This window comes from Nicotiana tabacum, chromosome 15 (assembly GCF_000715075.1).
Source record: "Nicotiana tabacum cultivar K326 chromosome 15, ASM71507v2, whole genome shotgun sequence".
In the NCBI taxonomy this organism is placed as follows: domain Eukaryota; kingdom Viridiplantae; phylum Streptophyta; class Magnoliopsida; order Solanales; family Solanaceae; genus Nicotiana; species Nicotiana tabacum.
The window spans coordinates 113,350,439-113,370,574 of NC_134094.1; the positions used below are offsets into that span (position 1 = coordinate 113,350,439).

At 36.6% G+C, this 20,136-nt stretch overlaps 3 protein-coding genes across 5 annotated transcripts; 1 reads left to right on the plus strand and 2 right to left on the minus strand.

Moving 5' to 3' along the window:
* Nucleotides 1-317: 317 nt before the first annotated feature.
* On the minus strand, nt 318-1,361 carry LOC107774057 (thaumatin-like protein). Its single transcript, XM_016593519.2, has one exon. The coding sequence runs from the start codon at nt 1,228-1,230 to the stop codon at nt 559-561; it is 672 nt and encodes a 223-aa protein (XP_016449005.1). The 5' UTR covers nt 1,231-1,361; the 3' UTR covers nt 318-558.
* An 886-nt stretch (nt 1,362-2,247) lies between these two features.
* LOC107774056 (stress-response A/B barrel domain-containing protein UP3) lies at nt 2,248-7,200 on the plus strand. Of its 3 annotated transcripts, none has more exons than XM_016593518.2 (10): nt 2,251-2,494; nt 2,646-2,754; nt 3,800-3,927; nt 4,390-4,529; nt 4,655-4,723; nt 5,126-5,264; nt 5,555-5,617; nt 5,692-5,735; nt 6,118-6,337; nt 6,824-7,200. In XM_016593518.2, the coding sequence occupies exons 1-9, from the start codon at nt 2,317-2,319 to the stop codon at nt 6,202-6,204; spliced, it is 957 nt and encodes a 318-aa protein (XP_016449004.1). In that variant the 5' UTR covers nt 2,251-2,316; the 3' UTR covers nt 6,205-6,337; nt 6,824-7,200. The 3 variants fall into 3 exon arrangements, with proteins under 3 accessions (XP_075087221.1, XP_016449004.1, XP_016449000.1); XM_016593514.2 differs by having other exon boundaries at nt 6,838-7,200; XM_075231120.1 differs by lacking the exon at nt 6,824-7,200 and having other exon boundaries at nt 2,248-2,494; nt 5,126-5,291; nt 6,118-6,135.
* Nucleotides 7,201-13,637: 6,437 nt separating this feature from the next.
* LOC107774058 (putative DEAD-box ATP-dependent RNA helicase 48) lies at nt 13,638-19,789 on the minus strand. Its single transcript, XM_016593520.2, has 10 exons — nt 18,820-19,789; nt 18,622-18,728; nt 18,250-18,305; nt 17,935-18,159; nt 15,984-16,190; nt 15,683-15,766; nt 15,421-15,516; nt 15,075-15,290; nt 14,399-14,581; nt 13,638-14,072 (listed from the first exon to the last, which is right to left on the minus strand). Exons 1-10 carry the CDS (start codon nt 19,719-19,721, stop codon nt 13,842-13,844), a joined length of 2,307 nt encoding a protein of 768 aa, XP_016449006.2. The 5' UTR covers nt 19,722-19,789; the 3' UTR covers nt 13,638-13,841.
* Between the last annotated feature and the right edge of the window lie 347 nt (nt 19,790-20,136).

The following is a 20,136-nucleotide window of genomic DNA, read 5'->3' on the forward strand; positions in this document are numbered from 1 at the left end:
AGAAGATCCCAAGGGTTTGATTATTTGCTGATTCAAGTGGTACGTGAGTTGGACTTAGAACGTCGTGAGACAGTTATGTTCCTATTTATCGTCGGTGTCAACGGTAGAACTGTGAGAAGCCAATCCTAGTATAAGAGGATTGGGTTCGAGTTGTTATGCCAATAATAGCATCGGGCAGCAATTATGCACCACGGGAAATAACAATTAGACATTCTAAGTATTATTTTGATGGATATGTTTAAGTTAGGGAATAGTATTGCAAGTGAAAGTTATAACACTCTAAAACAAGCGCATCGTTCTGCCATGTACACAAGTATATTACTCGATCACTCAATTGGTTACAGAACATCCTTTTAGAGGATATCCGATGAAAAAGAAAATATTGGTTACAGAATAATAGACCTATTCTTTTCATTTTCAATGAATGCTATGGATAATATTTTGAAAATCCAGCTTAATAAATAGCAGGGATTATTATGACATAAACCAAGCAACATAGAAATTTCAAACGTCCTAAGATACATCAATTAAGGGGAAAAAATGCTCCATCCATTTAATTTATGGACAGAAAACCACTCTGTAATTGGTTCCAGTAGGACAAGTGAACCTACTAGTGGGGTCATCTAGAGGATAACTGTAAGAAGTTGAACATCTATCCTTAAAGAACTTGGAATACTGGGTTGGACCACAATTGCCAACAGATGTGCAACAATATTCCGCAGTCTTGAAAACAGTACAAGGATTATTACAGCCTCCAGGAATCCTTAGTTCATTCGGACACTGTCCTATGATGTCGGCAGTGCAGCTGATCCTAACAGAACAATTACCAGATGTTGGACTAAATTCCATTGGGACATTGAAACCGTCTACAAGAGATATGTCGAAGAAATCAAGATTGTTAAATTGGTTTAGGCTGTATTCAGCCAAAGTGTTTGGGGTTGTGCCAAAAGCTTGACATTCGAGGACTCCATTGCAATCGCCGGTTTGACATTGACCACGGCCAGATGCGTCAAAATTGCAATTGGTTCGGCCCCAGATACGTTTTCCATTGGAACCGTTTGAAGGTTGGAGTCTCCATTTTCCACCGTAGTCGAGACGTCGGCCGCCACCAGGAATTGCTGCTGCCCATACGGTAAAAGGGCAATTGTTTCGGATGTCGATTGTTGTAACTGCTTGTGTTGAGAAAAGCTGATAAGCCACAACAGAGAGGAATGTGAAGAAGCTGATCATCTTTACTTTTGGGAGGGTGACAAAAAACAATGATGGAGAGGGATTTTTAATGGAGGCCTAGAGCTAAGGACGAATAGTCAAAGGAGCTTATTGGTCAATAAAATGGAACTCACTAAACTTCTCATAGAGAGGAAGACTAGACTTTTTGACTTCAAATTTTTAATTACCTCAAGGAGGGAACAGAAATGGTACATTTTTAACGGTGGAGTTACATTTTTTTTTAGATATGAAATTGTGGAATTTCATAATACCATAAAGTTCCAACATAATATACTTAAAATTTAGCGTGAGAGCTCCAAAATCCAGCATATTATATTTGAATTTTTCATGTGCTGGAGTTCCAACATAATATGTTGGAAGTTCATACGCATGAGCTCCATATTAGTATATTATGCTGGAACTTTCCATGTTTCAGTAAAATAGTGATTATTTTTCAATGACCTTGCTGGCTATTTTTTTAACTACCCATTCGAAAAATGGCTAGCTCGTGTTATTTTTACTAAGAGGAAGATGTAGTAGGTTTGCTACCGGTTCAATCGACATTTATTTATATTTATAGATGTATGATTATAACAATTTCAAGAAATATAAATTTTAATCTCATACTTTCAAAAGTGCAATAAGTTCAATTAAACAATCTTAAAGATCAACAGTATAACATCTATAATATAATATATTCATAACATATACGACTGATATGGTGCTTTTATAGAGATGATAAATCAATGTGGAAACAGAGGAGTAGTATTTAGCGGCAGATACCATAATAAGCACAAACACTTACAACCCTTGATCCTCTACATCAACCGTTCTACGGCCCCTTGATAATCATAAAAAAATTAAAGAGAATTCTCTTTCTCCATTTCTTTGGACATGCCCTAACAATAGTAATTGCCCAAAGATTTTAGCACCTACCCCATATTAATATTACCCCTATGAAATAATATTAAAAGAAATAGAGTAACCGGAGAAAAACAAGCGCGAATCTAATTCCCTTTATTTAAATGACGGTTTTTCCTAGTCCACCCGTTTCAATACCTAAGTATCTGTACTTTTGTTCACCAAATCTTTCTGTTAAATGAGACAATGAGAAACAGCAGATACAGCGGCAAAATCAAAATGCAGATTATTCATACTCAAACCATCGCTTCTCCTCTCACAAATATCTTCCTTAATAGCACCACCTCATCCACCCTAGCTTCTTCTCCTAAAAAGCCCTTCAATTTCAGTCCTTTTCCATCTAAGAAAAACCCCAAATGGAATGGTAATTTCGTGTCAAATACTATACTAATCAATTACTGCATTTTTTTGACTCAAATGGATTGTCCAAATTTCAGTTTGTTAACTGCAATCCTTCTGGTTTTTATTACATAAGATGGTAACTGTTAATTCCTTTGTTTCCTCCGCGGTTGCAGCTTCGGGTAGTATTTTGAAGTCAAATCATGAGTTGCGAACCAAGAACCGCATTGTGATATGCTCAGCTTCTGAACAACGAAGCTTTGGTTATGACGCCAAACAGAAAAGGTTCTTGCGATTTATCTGTTCTTTAAGTTTATACAGATACTGATTTATGACTTGGCTGTATAAAAAAATCATACTCCTATGTTCTTAGCCCAATTCAGTAAGACATTGATAATATGACAGGAATGTAGTACTATTGCGTGACTCCTTTTAATCAGCATATGACTTAGTGATAATCTCCTAGGTCTTCACACCTTTTCTTTTATAGGAGTAATTTAAATGTTTTTCTAATCAAGTATAAGTGGCCTTATGTGCAATGGTCTTTCTGGTGTACTTATGTAAAATGTAAAAGGGGAAAAGGACATTAAATGTTATCCGACTTTTAATTTGACAACAACTGGAAAGATTCTACGTTTCGTTTTGTCTTACAGCTTTTACTGTTTTATACTTATCTTGATTATGTAGACCTTAACAAGTCTTGCTTCGCTGCCCCAAGGCTTTGGCCTAGTGGTAAGGGCGCAGTGTGGGACATGTGAGTTACGTGCACGTCATGGGCTAGAACCTTGCCGCTGAGTGGAGAAGGGTATAGAGACGGGGCAATTGTATACCATGTTGCGAACCGTGTGCCATTGGCCCTAGGGTTTCTCGGTTATAAAAAAAAGTCTTGCTTCGCTTATCTCAGCTTGGCAATTCTAGATTGTGATATTCCTCTCTCCATATGTAGTCTAGAATTCGTTTTGCTTTGCATTTTGTTCATTTTTGGCTCTGAGTTGCACATTTAGTAATACTTTCAAAGAAAGATGAGGATAATTATAAGAGAATTTTCGTTAGGGTGGAAGCTCCAGAAATTCTTGTAAAACTGCTTATTACTTAACCAACTAATCTGCCAATAGAATTTTTACTTGGGCATATTTTCTGGTAGCTTATTGGAAATATAGCATTTTCTTCACCCGTATACCCCAGTCCTGATTGTAGTTTATATCTTTTTCATGTTGCATGGTATGTTCTCTCAAAATTAGCTCACCAAATGCATAAAGTATCAGTTTCTTTCTGTATTCTGTTTTCTCAAATTTTATCTTGACAAAAAAATCCTGCTTGTTGCTTGCAGAAAAGTAGTTGAACACGTGTGTTTGATCAAAGGGAAGGAGGACTTATCTGAAGAACAGGAGAAAGATATGCTGGATTACCTGTATACAACCCAATATCAAATGCGTGGCATTCTTTCCATCTCACTAGGTCATAGTTACTTCTTGTTTGACTTCTGCATTGATATAATAAGGGCCGTTAGTTTTTGCTTTACTCATGCTATGTGGAATTTTAGTCAGTTCTTGTATTTGTTGCACTTATGTCTGGTCTGATATGTCTTTGTTGACAAAGCATAATATAAGATCTACTAAAATGTGGTCAAGTCCTAGGCAGCTAAACAGAGAGTACAAACTCTTCTAAAGAATAAGTTTAAATTTCTCCGATGTGGAATCATAAAATGAAGAAAGTGATTTATATATATAATTTGACCTAAATTGTTTGGGTTAAATCCGGTTGCTTCTCATCCTGAACATTGCTAAGCTTGTGCTACCAAATAGAGAAGCTTCAGTTCAGTCTTCCTCTCAAGTTTGTTTTGCATGAAGTGGGGCAGAGGATGCCTTTTGAGGTGTCTATTCTCTAAATGTTTGTTTAACATTCTATTAACTGCTGTAGGACGCATCTCTGGTGGGAATGATGATAAATATAGCCATGCTACCTACATGCGCTTTCAGACAAAGGAGGATCTCTTGAAGTTCTATGAGAACCAATTCTACGTGGGAGTCCTTAGGGACCATGTACTGCCTTACTGCCATGTATGCCCTAACATGTAAAGAACAAAATCCTTTGTGCCTTTTGATTTGTATTTGTTAGTTCTGCTGCAGATGGAATCCCGCCCCCTTCTTTAATTTCTGAAACGTTTAGCATTACATGTTGACAGGAAATTATCAATGCCGATTTTGAGTCCGAAGTAGAAGATGATATACTGCCAATATTTCGAAAAGGAGAGGTTGAAACATATCCACTTACTTGAATCTCGTTAGAATTTTTGTACTTGCTATCTTAGAGTTGTTATTCCCTTTGTCCATCCAACTTATTTATGTTCTTATATACTTAATGCGGGATAGGCTAATCTTGAGACTTCTTCTAGAATAGGGTAATTGTTGATCCCCAACAGTGAGGCTTACACTCATTCTCATTAGTTGTTCAATCTTTAATGTGTATTATTTGGTGGTTTCCAGATTCTGCAAGAGACAGTCTTCTGAACTATTAATATTGTATTTCCATTTTTTCTCATCCAATCTATCTTTATTTTGCATGTCTTTCAGTGATTTTAGTGCTAGCGAGCATTAGGGAGTGACGGTAGGTTTTTGGTATCAACATGAGATATTTGACTGTGTTTGGGTGGCAGGAGTTCAACTATGGCGTGGAGCTTGTACTTCTGATAGCATTTGTCAAGAGTTCTTTGGATGGTCCTGCTGAAGATGCTTTGCTTGCTCTGTCAAAGCTGATAATGGAGTTCCCATCCTTAATCGTTCAGGCTACTCTTGGTATTCCTGGAATGTTTTACTGATGATGTACTTATCTATAGATTGTTTCCCAATTGACATGCTGCATTTTCTTGTTTAGGATAGAAGTCATAAGAAAACATAATCTGGAAAAAAAACAAACTTGGAGTTCAGAGATATTTAATAACATGAAAGGATTGTTTTAATCCATGTACTTTCAGTTATTCAATCACTGATCGGATACACATTTCCTATTCTCATTACTTGTTCCGTGGTACTGTTTTCTCTACCAGTTCACCAGCACCTCACAGAATTATCTCTCTCTTTTTCAGGTTCAATTTTTAATATTTCCAGTGTGGAATATACTCATGGTGTAGTAATACGGTTTCGCTCTTGTGAGCTCTCATCTTTTTCCTTTTACTTGCAATTTGAAATATTTCCGACAACTAACTGTGAATTTATCTATCAGCTGAAGCATTCCAGATGTTCATGAACAGTTCAGAATACAATAATGTAAGGACACCCGATCTGTAGCAGGTCTTCCAATCTTGGAATCTCTATCTTTGCTACTTTATTTGTACAAAACATATTTTAATGGAAGCACTGTCAAACTTAATTGCTCTTTAACAGATAAGTTGATATTATCTTTTATCGATTTTAGGTATTTAAAGCCTCTTGTAATTACATTTAAGTTGTGAGATAGATTATGCTTCAAAATACACATCCTGTACAATGGCTGTATCTTCTAGCTATCATTGTCATAACATATCCAAATAATTGGTTTAATTATTTTGAAGTTTTAAAGGAAGCTAGAAGTAGCTTAGGTCAAAATTTCATAACTTGACGATGATGATTCTACTTTCTAAAATCTGAACGCTTTCCTTATTGAAAGCAGATGTGGAGATCTAAATTTCAGCCAATCGTCCAAAAACATCTCTCTGCTCATTTTTCGGTTGATCCAGTGGGCACAGAGCTTATGTAGCAAAATTTCATCCCATTACCTGAGTTACATATGAGGCGTTTAAACATCCTATTTTGGATATTGGCTGACTCTGGTGGCTTTGAAGATTCCTTTATTACATTACAATGCTCCCTTTTCCAGAGAGAACCAGCAGGTTAGCATTTAATTCACTGGAGGTCCCTTTTTCTCCTAACATGATATCTTAGATTGTGTTTGTGTTCTCATCGAGCACATTATTTAATGATTGGGAATATATTTGAATTTGATGGCTTTTGTGTTACTTTGCTATTCTAACTGAACTAGAATTATTCTCATCTAGTGAGTATATACCCTACAGAAAAACAGTTTTAATTGTGTGACGAACATGCTATGGATAGGGTACCTTGTATAAACTCAAAGGCGTGCATAATCTTTTGGCCTTTAGGATCCAGTTACTAGAAGATCTTGTTGGGAAGCAAAATGAGTTGAGATATTCAGACATTCTACTGAAGTATGCACACCTGGGAAAGCAGAAAAAGAAAGTTTTTCACTGAAATATGTTTATAATTAAAAATATGCAGCTGAATTTTGCTTCTGTGAGTCGTCGAACTCATTTTGGGATATCCACTAAATAATTTGCATCTTTTGTTTCTCATAGCAGACATATTGTAACAGGTACGAAACTAACAATTGCCTCATATTGAGATTGTCATCCGTCTGGGAATTCACCTCGAAATGCTAAAAATGAAATGTTGGACTGCTTGAAGGACTTATTATTAGAATCTTCTTATGATGTACTATAGTAAGCATTTGTATCATATGTATCCAATGGATCGAAAAGCCAGCTGGCTTCTCCACCAGTGAGGCTATTATTGCTTTTTTTGTTTGTTTAACCAGGCTTAGGATAGAAAATAAGGAAGAAAAATGTACCTTATTTGGCTGCTTTTGAGACTAGCTAGTTGACTTCTTTGCATCAGCCGCAGTTTTTGATTTGAATGGACATATTTTAATCAAAGTCGGTGAGTGATCCCAATTTGATTGATTTTTAGCAATATTAGAAATTTGTCTTTTGGCATGTTTCTTCCTTTTCACTATCTGTGGCCTTCTTATTATTATCTTGAAGTTGTTTGAGTTACTATGCTTTTAAAGATCACATTATGCAGCTTTTGAACTACTTGATAATTAGATCAAGTTTGCTTGATAGAAAGAGCAGCTCCTGCAGTGTATAACTGAACTGGAAGTACAAAGAGAATTTTATACATTTGGTAAATGAATACAGAAAACATCAAAAACAGTAGGCAAAAGAAAGGAGGAGGAGAAGAAACTTTTAAGTTCCATGAAATATTTATGTACAATATCACTTGGAACATGTTACAGAAGACTATCCATTACTAGTTTATATTGTTTCCTAGTATAAAGTTGTGATTGCCTCAATATAAAACCAAAAGAATAGAAAATGATCACAATTCACACCACTAACTGCAAAACCTGAGATTTTGTAGAAACAGTAAGATGAGTGGAGACGCCTCTTGCAGAAATGCATGGTAAGATTGCGTACAATAAACTCTTGTGGTCCGGCTCTTCCCCGGACCCGCGCATAGCAGGAGCTTAGTGCACCGGGCTGCCCTTTTAGTAAGATGAGTGGAGAAGATAATCAATTGTGTAGAGGGTTCGGTCCTCCCGGAACAGCGTGATGTGAAACTGCGTAGCTTTGGTCAAAAACTTCATTTCTTGTTGGTTTAGGATCTGGTGCAGAAAAATGCCATGAAAACCTGGAATCTAAGTCTCTTTTGAATATTTGCTCTTTGCTTGTAGTGGTAATTTCTTGGCTGTTACTGCAACTTGAAAGTTGGCTCAGAATGAGTATCACAATAATTAGGAGAAATAGCACAGCAGGGTACTGAGTTTTCATGACTTGATGATAATTTAGAAGCAGAATAAGTGAGGAAATTGGCAAAAGAAAACAGGGCAGTGTCATATGAGCTTATTCACTTGTACAGACTGATGAGTTGTCTTATTAATTTGCGTTGAAAAACCTATGGTGCAGACAAGGACTGGGAAAATAGTACTACTAAATAATCTTGGCCTGTGTAAATGACAAGTGTACCCTCAAAACGTTTCATTTGTTAATGCTCAATAGTTTAAGAATACTCATATTTGCTTGTAACCCGCACCAGATGTTTAAACTAAACCATGCTTAAGTCATAATTTAAAGCTTCTACTCGTAGTTTCTATTATTTTTTAATTAACGTCTTACATATAATGATCGATAGTAGTAAACACAAAGTACTAGTAGAACTTTTAGAATTTAGTTGAAACGAACCCGAGACAAGGTAATTGTAATCTATAAATATTGAACCCCAACTATATGCCAGTATACTATTCGGGGAGTCAATATGTCACAACCCGAAATTTCACACTGACGGGACCGTGATGGCGCCTAACATTTCACTTGCTAGGCAAGCCAACGTTAGAGAATCATTAAACCAATTCCTTATTCTCATTCAGTAATTAACAATAATTAACTAAGATGAAATATAATAAGTGCGGAATATCATAAAACTGTATTAATTATTGTCACCCGGATCTGGAGTCACAATTCACAAGCATTCTAGAATTTACTACAAGTAATAGTCTGAAAGAAATACAACTGTCTGAATGAAAGAAAACAGTAGGGCATAAAAGATAGACGGGGATTTCAAGGTCTGTGAATACCGATAGATCTACCTTGAGTCTCCGGACAGCGGACCAATAACAAAATCTCGATCAATCTGAGCCGGTATCAAAATCTGCACAGAAAGTGCAGAGTGCAGCATCAGTACAACTGACCCCATGTATTGGTAAGTGTCGAGCCTAACCTCGACGAAGTAGTGACGAGGCTAAGGCAAGGCACGTACAAATCAACCTGTACAATTTAACAGTGTATATACAAATAATAGAAATGAAGAACTAAACAGGAATTGTCGGGAGGGGAACATACTGAGGGGAATACAAGATAATGAACTACAATAGAATGATCACCGGAGCAGTCAATATACCATGAATCAACAGGAATAGTGAATACAGTAAGAAAAAATGCACGGCATCACCCTTCGTGCTTTTACTCTCAATCTCACCATAAAATTAATAGAAACGGCACGGCATCACCCTTCGTGCATTAACTCTCATATCATGGTACGGCATCACCCTTCGTGCATTAACACTCACAATATGGCACGACATCACCCTTCGTGCATTAACACTCACAATATGGCACGGCATCACCCTCTGTGCATTAACACTCACAATATGGCACGACATCACCCTTCGTGCATTAACACTCTCCCTTACCATAATGCAATGCATAAATAACAACAGGGAGATAGAATAACAAGTACAAACCTTACTTCAACATTTGGTTCCATAATATCAATCTCAACTTTGAAATAAAAACTCAATTATCCCCAAAAAATTCGTAAACATGATAAGAACGACAAATTGAACAACACTAGTATAACACGTAGCAATTTGGCATAAGAAAGAGACAATATAAGAAAAACAGAGAAACATGGAAACTAGGTAAATTGGCGGCGCATAAGTACTCGTCACCTCACATATACGCCACTCGCATGGATTTCACTTAGCAAGTAATCTAAGGTTCCTAATTACTCAAGTCAGGGTTAGACACAACACTTACCTCACTCTGAAGGCCACTTAATTCTCAATCACAACTTTTCCTTTGGGATTCACCTCCAAACCACTCGTATCTATTCAAAAATGACTAATAATATCAAATACTGCTAAAGAAATCAATTATATTGCATAAATTAAATTTCCCAAATTTTCTTTCAAAAAGTCAAAAAATCGACCCCGAGCCCGCTTGGTCAAAACTCGAGGTTCGGACCAAAATCTACTTACCCATTCACCCCCCGAGCCTGAATATATAATTGGTTTTGGAATTCGACCTCAAATTGAGGTCTAAATCCCCAAATTTTTAAAATTCCTAGTTTCTACCCTAACCCCTAATTCTACCATGAAAACTCTAGATTTTAGGTTGATAATTCAAGAAATGTAATGGGTAATTGAAAAAAAATGGTTCAGAATCACTTACCAACACTTTGGGGAAGAAAATGACTCTTGAAAATCAACTCTACCCGTTTAGTTCTTGAAAAATGTTAAAGAAATGGTTTAAACTCGTGTTTGATTCTGTTTTATGCACTGGGCGAGAGTGTGCATCGCGTTCGCGAGGCCACTGTCACGTTCGCGAAGGGTACTGGCTGCCAAGCCTTCGCATTCTCGAGATCCTGCTCGCGTTTGCGATGGTTACTCCCCCCTGGCCGTCGCATTCGCGAGGCATTGCTCGCGTTCGTGATGAAGGAACGACCAACCCTACCCCAGGTGTTCCTAACACTACGCGTTCATGAGGAGTTGGTCGCGTTCGCGAAGGATAATGCCCCCATCGCTTCGCGTTCGCGACAAAGCCTTCGCGTTCGCGAAGAAGAAAACTTCAGCTGCCCAGTTTACTCTTCGCGTTCGCGAGAGTACCTTCGCGAACGCGAAGAAGGACATGCCAGAACACCTGCTGCAGCAAAATACCAAATTTTTAAAGTCCAAAACATCTCGTGGCCTATCTGAAACTCACCCGAGCCCTCGGGGCTCCAAACCAAACACGCACACAAGTCTAAAAACATAATACGAACTTGCTCGCGCGATCAAATCGCTAAAATAACACCTAGAACTACGAATTTAGCACCAAATCAAATGAAATTCTCAAGAACACTTTAAAATTTCTATTTTCTCTACTGGACGTCCGAATCACGTCAAATCAACTCCGTTTCTCGCCAAATTTCACAGACAGGTCTTAAATATCATAATGAACCTGTACCGGGCTCCGAAACCAAAATACGGACCCGATACTGACAATGTCAAATATCAATCAATTCTTAAAAATAAATAATTTTCAGACTTTTAATTTTCATCAAAAATTCATAACTCGAGCTAGGGACCTCCAAATTCGATTTCGGGCATACGCCCAGGTCCCATAATTCGATACGGACCTACCGATGCCGTCAAAGCATGGATCCGGACCCGTTTACCAAAAATGTTGACCGACGTCAACTAAAATCAACTTTTAAGGCAAAAATTTTTATTTTCATTAGTTTTCAACATAAAAGCTTTTCGGAAAACTGCCCGGACTGTGCACACAAATCGAGGAGGGTAAAATGAGATTTTTAAGGCTTAAGAGCACAGATTCGAGTTCTAAAACATAAGATGACCCTTTTGGGTCATCACAAAATAATACCATATGTGACTGCAATTTTTCATATACAGTGAAACATCTCTATAACAGTATCGTTTGTTCCAAAATATTTTGGCTTTTATAGTGAATGACTGTTATACACGTATAACAGCATTTGGCGTTTTGAATATATTTTGGCTGTTATAGACAAAAAATATCCAAAAATTAACTTTTTTTTCATTTTTAATATTACATATAAAGGTAAAAAAATATTTAAATTCAAAATCTCAAAAGATATGAATATTTTACGAATTAAATGCTAAAGAAATCTAATACATTAATTAAAAAATTCATAATTAAACGTACAAACATTTAAACTCTAAGACACGCAGTTAAATTTTTCAAGAGTGATGGTATGATTATCTTTTTGGTATTGGCACAATGCTACCTTTGTTTCCAAAGGAATAGCTTGGAGTTTAGACCCCATATGACATGAAAAAAATTAAAAAGAATAGCTTGAATTTTCTAAACGAATAACTTTAGTGTGTTCTTTAAATTTTATTACCTATGCACTAAGAGAAACTCACTCAAATATTTAAACATCCAAGAGTATCACGTGCTAATCTCTTCAAATAAAAAATTATGATGTGCATATCTTAAAAAATATGAATATATTACGTTTACATAATATTGGCATTTGTCCAATATAAAATATATCATGTGTAGATCTTCCAATAAAAAAGAATGATATGCATATCTTCAAAAAGTATAAATAAATCTTTTAAGTATCTTTTGGCATTTTTCTAATGAAAAATATATCATTTGAAGATCTTCAAAAAAATATAATAATAATAATGTGCATATTTTCATGGAACGTACTGTTATCTTTAAGATATATATTTCTATTATAAGTTTTATATTAAAGTTATAAAATATTTGATTAAAATATTTAGAATTATTATTAATAATAATCTTAGAAAATGTACATGGTTGTTATAGATGAGTAATTTTACAAAGAGCGTACTATCATAAAGATGGTTGTTGTTGTTATAGGTAGAAAGTTGTTATAGAGAGATAATATATAACATAAAAAATCGGTTCTGAAAAAAACTAGACTTTTATGGTGAATGGTTGTTATATAGGGATGTTGTTATAGAGAGGTCTGACTGTATTCTTAATATTTTTAGTCTTACAACAATTTTATTTATAGTATTTTTATATACTTTCTAGCTATGCAAGTTCTATTTCGCAAAGGAAAAGATCCAATTCATACGGAAATTAGGTGTAGTGAACTTTGTACTTTCAACACTAATTTTCTATTTGGATGCAGGGGGTACTGTATTTAAGTTATTTCATTATAATAACACATGCGTATTTTTTTGTTTTGTTTATTTCTTAGTGTAAAACATATGGGAATTTTATGAGTTTATCTAAAGGAGAAGGATATATAGAATGAATTTTCAGACACACATTTTTTTTTTTTGCAGGAGATTGCGTGTTTGAGAATACAATCATAAGAAAACAACATTTCATTTTCAACTTTTGTTACTTCACTAGTATGTTGCATAATATTCAGGAGACTTTTCTTTCAACATCACGTCGGCTTTGAACCCAAGGGCCCCTGTGCACAGTCCAATTGTCAAAACTCATTCTTTTTCAGGACCCACGTAAATAAACTCAATATATTGTGTACAGGGTTTGATCCTCTCGTAATAACACGAGGACAAATACGAGACGATTTGCTATGATAAGGGTATTGAGCTTTCGTGACCATAGATTACGATGATAGGAAGTACAAGAAGAATTAGAAATTGGGCAATGGGCAAAGCAAACGGGCAGTTTGGTCTGAGTTTAATAAGTTGTGTAGATGTCTGATATGTCTTATTAATATGCGTTGAAACACCACGGTGCAGATTAGAACTAACTAACTTTGGCCCATCTAAAAATGACAAATATACCCTCATAGAGCACCATTGATAATACTCTAAACAGTTTAAGAACACACAAATTTGCTTGTAAATGCACTTATCAAATGGTTCAAATCTCCAGAGGTAGGTTCAGAAGATTAACTTAGTAGAAAAAGAGAGGAGAAAAATTTGACAAGATAAAAAGAGGAAATATTGAATTGTATAATGTACTTTTAATTTATTTGGTTCATGTATTCATTTAAATTATACGAAGTAGTCAAACATGCGAGAAGGATGAACAGACGCGAGCGCAATAACAGGTCGCTGGAGGTTTACAGACAGTTCATTCAGCACTCCAATATTTACATTCATTTTTAAGAAGATTTAACACATTCACCAGATGTCTAAATACAGTCAAAAGGAAATACAATTCCTCCTAATGGTGTTTTCGGATCTATGTTAAAGAATCCATAAAACTTGTACCGATTGGTCTGAGGCCAAATTACTACTTTCTTCTGACAAAATATTTTAACGTAAAACCAACGAACCTTGTGCTACTTTCGTATCCGAATGCCAGGAATATCTTTCAATCCCATCTTTAGAGCAGTTCTACGGAATAGCGAAGGAGGCTTTTGCAAACCAATAGACTCGCTAAACTGGTTAGCTAACTCGACAAGCGTCGTCTTGTCTCTGCCTATTTCCCTTACTGAATTATAATAACCAAGCCAAGCGTGATAAGCTGCTTCTTTGACACTAGCATCCATCTTTTCAATTGCTTCTTCTATCTGCAATTTATCACAACATCAAAATTTAATTGCTAATAAATGATTTCTAAAAGTAAATGAATAATGCTTTTTTCCTGCGAGTGGATTGCCGCCAGACAGGTGGGCCAGCCGTGGGAATAATCCCCCTGAGAAGTCCATAGCATCTGGAGTACTAAACAAACTCATAACAATTACTCAGAAGTCCAGCACACTAATCCGAGATGATATTATGATCCTTTTTATCTAGCAAATTTCCTTTCATCTTTTCCAGGGAGATGGGGGGTATTTAGTTCTATGGCCTATCTGTGCATAGAGAAAATGATAAATCAGTTTATGAAGCAGCAAACCTTGACTTGAGCACGAGGATCAAGATGTGGAACCGGCCAGTTTTCCATGGGGAGGTCTCGTATGTCATCCAAGAAATATTGTTCCCAAGGTGCAAGCAACAGGATGCCTTCTCCTTCTTTGCCCTCTCGCCCGGTTCTTCCAAGCCGATGTATATACTGCTCCCGATCAACAGGAATACCAATCTGATAAACAGTAGATATTCCAATGTGAGGAATAGGGAAGGAGGATGGAAACAGCCCACCAGAAAGATAGGAAAATGAGTTCCCACATGATGCAGATGCACACGATGCACTCACTTGATTATCATACCACCAAATTGATCATCATTTTGCAAATTGGCAGAAAACACTTTAAAGGAGAAATGAGGTAAATAGTGACTTATCCGAAAAATTGGAAAACTTGGAAGGGAAAGGAGCTTAAACAACTTAAGCTTTCAGAGTTATGCTTTGATGTATTACCTCCAATGTGAAAGAAGTTTGATGGGACGACACCCTTTGACACACTGGTATAAGAATTATATTTGATTGAGATTTCTTTCTTACTTTTTCTTTCTTTTTAGAGAATGTCACAAGAAGTATAGCTTGTTAATGGGCAATCTAACTCTTCTTCAAACATAAACGTTTAAATTTCAAGAAATATCAATGTGCATTATAAGCTCTCTGAATAGCCATATACCTGAATTACCAGTGTCACATCAGGATAATTCATCCCTCGAGCTGACACATCGGAGGTAATAAGAATTACACGCTTTGTTTCCTTGAATTCATCGGAGATTCGAGTACGATAAAGTTGAGGTTTTCGTGAATGGATCTCTCTCACATTCATTTTCATCTCACGGAAAAGGGAAAACATGAGGGATGTCATCATCGCTGTTGTACAAAAAACAATAACCTGTATGACAGTCAAATTTCACAATACATCAATATAGCTATGAGAAAATAAACATCACAACCAAGAAACCAGATGGCATTAAGAAAATCTTCGAAATTTTGAATAAATTCCAACAATAAGAACTAATTACCTTGTAATCAGGCACTTCTGAGATATGGCCTGTCAAAAGATGGTGCACAAGTTGAAAATGTTGTTCATGCGGTGCAACGAGATAAAATTGCTTAACCTGCTTATGAGCCCATGTATTTGCGATAGATATTACAGAACTCAAAAACATAACCAAATTGCAGATAAAGAAATTACATTGAATCCAGGACCTAATGATCTGAATTTTCTGTAAAGAAGCAGGAACCTATTCTGTATCTTTAGCAGAAACCAAAATCAAGGCATACCTTTGGATTCGTTTCCAGACCGAGACCCACCGTATCAACATAACCATGTTCCTTTTTCAGAACAAGTTGAGATACTCGACGGACCTGCATTTTCATAACATTTCGGTCAACCAACAGGAAGTTTACAAGTTCTAACACACTAGATTGACCTAAGTTCTTGGATTACACAGCACCAAGTCTATTTCTTTTATTACGGCTGTGAAGCACCAAATTGCACACACTTCGACTATTTAGTGGACAGGCTGATAGCCCAGTCAACCTTTTACAATATTAACAAGAGGGAGACGAGGAAAGTTCTAACCTCCTTAGGGACAGTAGCTGAAAAGAGTAAAGACTGCCTTTTCCGAGGCAAGCAATCAACAAGTTTCTCTATGTCTTTCCGGAACCCAAGGTCCAGTAAGTGGTCAGCTTCATCAAGTATAAGCATCTTCAATCCCATTAATCGTGTAGAGAAGCCAGACTTGTTCTCAATGTGATCTAATAATCTACCAGGTGTCGCAACTATAATCTACAGAAATAGCATTAGCCACGATGAAATTAGAAAGACAGAGACATGCACAAAATTCATAAGATTCAGCTAAATAACAGAGAAGAAACATTCACAAAGCTTTAGCAGTTTTGACCCTAAAATACTGATATTGCTGCATATGAAATAATATCTGGTCTGGTATTAATATTCTCGCTTAGGGTGAAACATCTCCCGACTTCAATTCTTGGAATGCCCCATTTGGTTATCTAGCTCTAAAATCACATGGAGGGTAATTGTTGTTAAAGACTCTAGGAATTCATGCGTATTTAGAAACGAATAGAAGACAATAGCAGCAAAAAGCTCCATAAATGTGATATCAACTAGTGAGATTAAGGCCTAGTCGTGTTGATACATTTACATTAGGTCAGGTGTTTGCCGAAAAGGCTGTTCAGTTTGTTTAAAGATTTGTATGACAACAGAAAAATTAGAGAACCTCTAGTGTAAGACAACCCCTAAATTATCCTTAAACACAAACCATTTAGCAGTGCAAATTTGCAACGAAACAGGAAGAAAACTCAAATGATGGAAACAAATATCAAGGATTCTTATAGCAAACCCCAACTAGTTTAAGATTGAGACATAGTTGCTATTCCTGCAGGAAAAAAGCATTAACATCCTACTGATGCTCAAACTTGTAAACATGGATTACTAAGCCCAGCCAAAAGATGAAGCCAGCGCGCTATCTTATTTATCAATCTAACATAGGTTAAATGAATAAACTAAAAGTAGATTTTAACTTTTAAGTAGTTATAGAGACCATACATGCAAAACAAGGAAATCATGCATGGTATACAACCTTATAAAAGAAAAAGTTCATACGAAAACCCTTTTCAAGTACAAAGGAGGACCTACAATTGCTTTATGAAATACTGGTCTTAAAAGCCCAAAAGCTCGTAAAAATCTGTAAGCCAATTTACATTGCTTTACTAACAAAAGAACCAAAAAAAGGCACCTGAGCAGTTATATCTTAAAGTATTCACAGCATCAGCTTTTCCCTACAACACCTCCTATTTTCCTTCCACCGGAACCACATTATGCAAAGGGGCGCACTGTCCCAAATTTACTTTACAGACTTTTAAACCATACAGTCCCTCCACATCGCAAAACATTCCTCAATTGCTTTCGGCATCAGCATCAGTGATATGATCATGACAACTAACGTATTCATGATGAGATTTCTTAACGATGTACATTGGAAGAAACAAAAAATTTGTTCATAGGAAATCTACCTTGGTTCTGTTTGAGTTCAAGCAAGCAAAACGCTTGCCTGATTTTATAATGGATTCGGGTTGCACAGGTCGAAACCAGGCAGGGTTTGCAAATTTTCCTGGGTCAACTGCTTGACAATCCAGCTAGGCACAGCCAGTTCAAGCTCCGGGCTATTGTATTCTCTGGTCAAACTGCAGGTCCAGGCCAAGTTTAACAACACTGGTTCTAAAAGGACGCTTGAGCTCGTGTGTCTAGTCTCAATTCCTAAATCTCATTAGCAACTTCTACTAATGACTCAGAGATACATACAAGCTACACTACAAGTCATTAAAATATTTGGCAGAACTTTCACATGTCTTTTGTTGTAACCCATTTTGACAGAAACATGTTTGCATTTCTCAGCATGTAATCCTCGAAGTGCCTGGGAGTTGCCTCTGAGAAAATCATCCATGTTCAATTCATCTTTTACCATAAACTGAAAAAGAGTCCTAATATAGACAAAACGCAGATATACCTGGCATGGATTAGACTCTAGGCGTTTCTGATCTTCTTTGAACCGTGTTCCTCCAACTAGTGTCTGCACACCAATGCTTTCATGGTACTTTAACAAAACATTAGCTTCAGCAGCTATCTGACTGGCAAGTTCTCGCGTAGGACAGAGAATAAGTACATCTATCGGCGGGACCCTTTGGGTGCTCTTACTATTTGAGGCCTTCAGAACTGTTTCAATAGCTGGAAGCTGTTGGACTTTAATAGCAGCAATAAAAAGAACAAGTGAAACATTCAATTAATCTGCAGGGAATAACATAAAAGAGAAGAACTAATTTACCAAAAAAGCAGCACTTTTTCCAGTGCCCGTCCTTGCTTTAACTAAAGCATCCATTCCTGTAATTGGAAAAAGTCAGAACAAGTTCATCCAAAAGAGATATTACAAGTCCAATCATGAACTTGCGGATCAGTTAAACTTGTTGAAAAGCATATACATCCTACATGCACTGGAATCATTTTCTCAGCACAGATAACAATGAATTCATGGTTACACACCAATCGGACTATTGGCTTGATGGTAAGCATAACACTCAAAATATCAAAGAATGAAGCATGACGCTCATTTATCAGACTACTTTTACGTGAAGAACAAACTAAATATTTACAGCAGATCATCACTTCATCAAATATTTGACTAGTCGTAAAAACATACCCTCAAGACAAGCAGAAAGTGTTGCCTCTTGCACCTTAGTCATTTGCACATAACCTGCTGCAGTAAGGGCCTTGACTGTCAAAGGAGATACATCACATTCATCAAACCTAATCGATCATATCCCCACATTGTCACTGAAATGTCAAGCATACAAACCTTTTACAATGTCAAGTGGCAAACAGTAAAATCATTTCTTACCTTTTCAAGCTAAGTATCGATTCCTTCTCACCTTCTTCTTCGCTTTCACTTTTGTGCTTACTCCGCTCTTTAACCTCCTTCCTTATCGCTTCCACGTGCAACGATAAATCATCCTCATTTTCCACAAACTTCAATGGAACTCTCTTCTTTGTCTTCATATCATACTTCCCTAGAGCAGCACTACTCATCATTTTAGCACTCCTTCTACTTAATCCTTCCTCCTCATCCTCGTCTTCGTCCTCCTCAGTATCTTCATCCGATGAATTCTCATTTCTAGTGAAACCTAATCTCCTCGACCTATTCCCCTTTCTCGTATCCACAGAATAGCATCTAAAGTTCAATAAGCTATTCAAATTATTTACATTTCTATTCTCATTATTATTAAACAGTCTCCATCCAAACATTAAAAAATTATTCTGTCTCGACCAACTATTCGAAAATTTTGGTATTTCGGTTCTCCAATTTTCTGCCACGTCATTCCTAACATTAGTACAGAAATGTCTAGCTTTCTGAAAACTGCAATTTTGCGGAATCAATTTACGCAAATCAATAGGCTCACTAATTCCTGAACGATGTTGACTGTGCTGTGGAGTATTAATTGGGCCGTCGTCTTGGTTCCACAAATCCTCAGCACCTTCTTTCATGAATCGATCGGCTAGAGATTTAATATGGTCTTGGGGTGAAACTGGGCCATAGTTAGGCTGTTGTTGTTCGTGAGAGCTATATGATTGTTCGTCGGAAGTAGTTAATTTAGACCGGATTTGAGATCGGATTCGGGCCTGATAAAGCTGTTTCTCTTGATCAAGGAGTCGTTTTTCTTTATCTCGGGCTTTCTTCTCGTGAAGGCGTTTCCATTGCCATTTGTTGAGACCACCTGGAAAAGTACGAGGACCGCCGCCCATTGAACGATGAAAAGTGAAGCTGTGATGTAGAGATTGGATGAAGAAGAAAATGGCGATACACTGAAGAGAAAGAGGGTTTAGTTAGGGTTTAAGCCTCAAGTTGGATTTACACTTTGACCCCTTGTTTATACTATAGTTACATTAAGACCCTGTTTGTTATTACAAACTTTCTCTTTGAGCCCCTATGGATGTGGTGTACAGTAAACAGTTTTATTTCCTGTAAAAGAGCATAAGAAAATTAAGGAATACAAAATAAATGATAACAGAAATCGGACAATTTTGAACATTCAAGCATAAACAGCTAATTTTCCATTATTTATACTAATTCTCTTTTCTTCTATGAGATATTAGGGAGTTTCTCAAACTGAACTAACATATAGTTTATAAAATTTGAGTCGGAATTCACTAGGGCCCC

Excerpts from the sequence above, each read along its gene's own strand:
- LOC107774057 (XM_016593519.2), bottom strand. The coding sequence starts at position 1,230 with ATGATCAGCTTCTTCACATTCCTCTCTGTTGTGGCTTATCAGCTTTTC.
- LOC107774056 (XM_016593518.2), top strand. The coding sequence starts at position 2,317 with ATGAGAAACAGCAGATACAGCGGCAAAATCAAAATGCAGATTATTCAT. Across the intron at positions 2,495-2,645 it reads GAAAAACCCCAAATGGAATG|CTTCGGGTAGTATTTTGAAG; the intron begins GTAATTTCGTGT and ends CCGCGGTTGCAG. Across the intron at positions 2,755-3,799 it reads TATGACGCCAAACAGAAAAG|AAAAGTAGTTGAACACGTGT; the intron begins GTTCTTGCGATT and ends TGTTGCTTGCAG.
- LOC107774058 (XM_016593520.2), bottom strand. The coding sequence starts at position 19,721 with ATGGGCGGCGGTCCTCGTACTTTTCCAGGTGGTCTCAACAAATGGCAA. Across the intron at positions 18,306-18,621 it reads ACTTTCTGCTTGTCTTGAGG|GAATGGATGCTTTAGTTAAA; the intron begins GTATGTTTTTAC and ends TTCCAATTACAG. Across the intron at positions 16,191-17,934 it reads TAGAGTCTAATCCATGCCAG|ATTATAGTTGCGACACCTGG; the intron begins GTATATCTGCGT and ends CTATTTCTGTAG.